At 38.7% G+C, this 5,156-nt stretch overlaps 1 protein-coding gene across 1 annotated transcript; it reads right to left on the reverse strand.

Annotated features, from left to right (window-relative positions):
* Positions 1-207: 207 nt before the first annotated feature.
* LOC138057453 (uncharacterized) lies at positions 208-3,458 on the reverse strand. The gene is made up of 7 exons (XM_068903474.1): positions 3,422-3,458; positions 2,984-3,079; positions 2,289-2,381; positions 2,089-2,189; positions 1,665-1,817; positions 1,368-1,490; positions 208-992 (listed from the first exon to the last, which is right to left on the reverse strand). Exons 1-7 carry the CDS (start codon positions 3,456-3,458, stop codon positions 846-848), a joined length of 750 nt encoding a protein of 249 aa, XP_068759575.1. The 3' UTR covers positions 208-845.
* Positions 3,459-5,156: the final 1,698 nt, after the last annotated feature.

Raw genomic sequence — 5,156 nt, forward strand, 5'->3', positions numbered from 1 at the left:
CACTTATCCTGTGTTTCCTCTACGGTTTCTTGTATGTTGTGTATCAAACTTCATACACTGCCCGCATGTATGACTGGCGATGTAGTCTTCTTTTCGCCCTGGGACATTTTATCGGATGTTCTCTTTTATTGCTAATAAAAGGTTATGCAGTTGATAAAGTTACTGAGGTTCACTCATACTTTCGTTTATTGTTCTAATTTTAGTTCCTGGAAGACGATTCGAAATTCCGGCAGCACCAGATGGAAATGCACCTCCACAACCAATACGTCTATTCCACCGACAGAACGAAATCCAGGCCGCCGTAACTGGCCCTGAACGAGCAGAACCAGCTGCTGAAGCACCTGCAGAAGTGACAGGGTGCGAGTTTTGTCTTCAGGCGCGCTCCATCACTGCTTCCCCTTTCAAGCCGCAGGGAAGAAGTGACGCAAGAATCACAAACCACAGCAAGCGCCGAAAAGATTACAGATGGTATTGGAAGACACTAAAGGATTGTGGCCTTTGGGAGAATGCCACATATCTACAACGAAAGGGGGAGTTGGGGTGCCTAATAGACGATGTGAGGGAGGTGATGCCCTATTGTGTCATCAAAGATGTTCGCGGCCGATGGCCCAATCCTGCCAATGTACCCTACCAGGGGCACAGAAGATCTTAGTGGGCAGAACAATTGAAATAGTGTTTTTTCCTTTCCTGAGTGGAGAATAAATTTGGTTACCGACACGTAAACAAGTGCATTACATGATAATTTTGTTTACTTGTCGAAATAAAGAAAACCTCAATAGTAATTTCAATGCCTTTGTTCAAATGAGATCGTGCGCTGGCTGATTTTTGTCATTTTTTCCAAACAATTACAAGGAGTGATAAAAGAGAGCCCAAATGGAATCCTTGAAGTGAAAGGTCTTCTCAACCAGCACCCTCTGAGGTGCAATCCTGTCAGGTTGCCGGCTGCTCTGATAGAACTGCTCGCTACTCGTTTCTCGCAGCACATTCTCGTTCTAGAGAAAAATTTAAATGGAAATAATATATGTCGATATACATGTGTGATTGCTGTTCACTATCATAATAAATTGTAGTGGTTTCTAATAATTATATGTTACCAGATCAAAACCCATTTCTATCACCCCCCCCCCTCCCCCCCCCCCCCAACACACACACACCCACACACAACCTAGACATAACAGAATGAAACACTACTCCCTATGTACACATCCCCCATCAAATAAAATATGACCCAAACTAAAAATTAATTTCTGAACACTGAGAAACTTCATGAGTGGGAAAACAATTCCTTTCCTGCCCTTAACCCACTGACAACTACCAATAACCCTTCTTAGTATACATAATAACCAATGGCAGGAGCTCTACTATACCCAGTCAAGAATAGCCAACTGCATCCGCATCTCATACGTGTCTGCACGACTAAAATGAATGCGTTTTGCTGCATAGACAAGCATTACCAAGTGCAATGTTTCAACCCAGTACGTGTCACGGCACTACAAAAACATAAATAAGAGTTAGATTGAAGTAATAAATTGGTGATAACAGTGTTTTGAATACCAAATTGATCTGTTAGTGTAATTTGGCAACACACTGGAAACTCTGGTCACATTTTTGACCGAGACATGTACAGTAGATATTACATTCACAACTGACACAAAGGTAAATACCTGGGCATAATCAGAAGCATTTTTGTAGATTGTAGTCCCTTCAATAGCTTTCCTGTATGCAGCAATAGCCCTGTCACTGACAAGGGGTTTTTTGCTGCATACATACCCCTCTTCGTGACATCTGGAGTCCTCGTGACATTTTGAATGGTCTCCCTAAGTAAATAAAAAGAGTGCACAAAATATATGAAAGATATCAAAGCACAATAAGAAATTATGAATCAGTCAAAAAAATAATAGGTATGTTGCATCATGATAATAGCCAGTACATCAAGATATCCTTTCTTGGATATTTACTGCTTTTTAAAACCGCTTCCCCCCCCCCCCCCAAAAAAAAAAAAAAAAAAAAAGGCAATATTACTACAAATAATAATAATAATAATAATAGTACTAATATGAACAATAACAATATAGAACATAGATATACCTTGTAATGGTCTATGATGTTGACCATATAATTCCTTAATTCTTCGCTATCTCCATTGCAGTTTTTCATTGCATAATAAATATGCGTCTTTGTGCACTTTACTGAAAACAAGTGAGAAGCTTGTCACTTTGCAAAAGGAAAGGCATTGAAAAGATAGTTAAAAAAGCAAATGAGGTTCCTCTTTTTATGAAGTCAGTTACCTTTGTCAGACAATTCTGAGAACCAACTTTTCTCAGAGTCTCTTACTAGACCACTGGCTACCTTTTTGATGGCCTTCTTTACACCTTTTCCTCCTTTATAATAGATTGAGAATTAATTATTCGCACAATCCATAATTCTCCCGCTGAATAATAATAATAATAATAATAATAATAATAATAATAATAATAATAATAATAATCATAATACTGAACTGATGAACTGAACTGTGAACTGATTCACAAGTTAAACAATGTGGGACTCTCTGATAGTATGAACATGATCAGAAAATGTGAAAAGTGGGTAAGCACACAAAACTGTGAAATTGCGAAAGCTTTTCATAGCCATAAATGAAGCATCAGTCTATTTGAAACATGATGGGAAATTGCCCAGATTATTGTAATCCGCAGTCTCACTACGATCCGCACTTGTAAACAAAGTGGAAGTTTGAAATAAGCACAATAATAATAATAATGATAATAAAATAATTCTCCCACTTCTCAGCACCAAACTCATGAATTGAACTTCTTTTGTATTTGAGTGCACACTGCTATGTTAAATTCACACTGCTATGTTAATTCAGTTCCAAGTTGCTGGATGTCGATGGAAAATTAGACGTGTGGGTACTGGTAGTTGCCAGTGTTTCCCAGACCCTTTTCCGCAGTTTACAACTTCCTATGTTTCATTGTTGCCATACCATGCCAGCTGTCATAGGAGTTCTTAATTCCTTTCCCATTCAGCCAAGTTTTCAAAGCCGGTACATAGTCATGTGCAACTTCACCAACGCGATGACCTAAAAAAGGAAAAAAGTATTGTTTGGTAAAGTTGCATTTGTATGCATTAATAATTATTACTGTAAAGTATCGTTTTTTTTTTATATATTGAACAGAGTAAGCTGGTAAGAAAACATTACTTGAATGTCATGAGTCAAGTGCACTCAGGATCAGTAACAAAAAAGAAACAATTAGGAAACAAAATTAATAGCCCACTGCCAAGTTGCCTAGGTATGTGCCAAGTCTTTCATATGGAAATGAGTTTGTGTTCACGTTGAAATATAACTCACTTTCACATGAGACCTTGCACTTACCCTCACTTTGAAAAGGAGGCTAGAGGCAACTTGTTGCATTTATCTCACCAAGAGCTGTTAGAGCATCAACCACTTCTTTAGTCATTGGAACTTCCCGTGAAGCAGCTGAAGCCATGTCATTCTTTGACCAACTGAGGCTATAAATAACCTTTTTGTTGCTATAAAATAAAACCAAGGCATAATTTTAACTACCAACAAATACTCAGCTACTATGTGCCGACAGCTGAAGAGGTTGTGGCCTACAGCTGCAATACATTTAATGTTTAGTAAATTATACAGCAGCTACTACAGTGGACTCAGCCAGGCCTCCTCAGCTGAGCAGCCAATGCAAACCCAGTCCCGTGTTTGTAGTCAAATTCATTGTACCAGTATTATTTACCCGAAGGGTATGGTGTGCCATCTATCACACGTTATTGTTATCACATTATTCATACCGATGAGATATAGCTGAAACAGTGGTGTGTTGTGCGGCACGACTTGAGTCATGTCTTGCATCTTTAATGATGACCTGGAAAAAATACACACAATAATAATACCATATAAGGCAAGAGGCAAGATAGATTATTCTTCTTTTTGTAAACATGTCGTGCCTACATCATATATTTAAATTATAACTAAAATACAAACATCGCCATTTGCAGCATATTGAGGATCTTGTTGTGCATCTCTGCGAGCTTCAAGCAGTTTTTCCTCATACACAGCTTTCACAGCATTTTTGTAGCCAAGGGAAGAGTACACTGCAAAGAAAGAAATGTAGTTACATTATGTGTCTGCCAGTTCCATCAATGCATTAGCTTTGTTAGAAAAATTAAACGATAGGCGTGCAATATACACAACAAATGAAATTATCTCCGGTGCACGTGCCGTATATCCAAAAAAAAAAGGGCACAAGAAGATCTTATTGATTTATTACACAAAATTAATGTCTCAGTACCAGTAAACATGTAGATATGCATGTATGTGTGAGATTTTTTTTGCGTGTGTTTGTTAAATTTAGTTTCTACCAGCAACAACAGATATAACTGGAAGCAGATTTGTCCTAAGCAATGACTGTGCCATTTTCTATAAAAATATAAAACCCAGCATGTAACCAAATTACCAGTAGAAATGTACTTCTCTTCCACGTTGCCAATGTTAGCTGCTTTGCAGCTGGAGATGTACTGGGTGTCAGTAAGCCCAGTACTGATAAAGCCGTGCACCATTCTAAAAAGAGACAAATGCATGTATTGCTGACAGTGATCCTCAAGTCAAAGAAACATAAATTTTCTAAATTATAGTATATCTTGTACTATACAAGTGAGAAATGACATACCTCAAATTTGCAGTAAACTTTCCTGAAATGCTGCTGCTTGAAAACCATCGCAATGAATGGCCAGCAGCACAAAAAACGCTTATGCGAACTGTATGGCCATGCCGCAGCACTTCAAATGACTGCATGTCTAGGTCATATCCACAGAGAGGACATCTTCCATTGTATTTTGCCATCGTACCCATAAGTTGATATATGGCGTCAGTTGATGCAACAAAATAATCTTCATCAGGCCTACTTGCAGTGTGGATGTCAAAACGGCCAGTCGTATTCTCCCCGATGGACAAAACGAACGGCAGAACGGACGGATTACAAACTGTTTGAGTCTCCGCATTGCAGGTCAGAGGGGAGGGCTTGTAATCATGATGATGGAACGAGCTAGATGGAAACATTGAGGAATAGCTTGCACTCGCCATTCTTCTTTGTTTAGACTCTTCCAAGGAACACAAGAGTCGTTCCATCACCAAGGCATTT

The sequence above is a fragment of the Montipora capricornis genome, chromosome 7 (assembly GCF_036669925.1).
Source record: "Montipora capricornis isolate CH-2021 chromosome 7, ASM3666992v2, whole genome shotgun sequence".
Classification (NCBI taxonomy): domain Eukaryota; kingdom Metazoa; phylum Cnidaria; class Anthozoa; order Scleractinia; family Acroporidae; genus Montipora; species Montipora capricornis.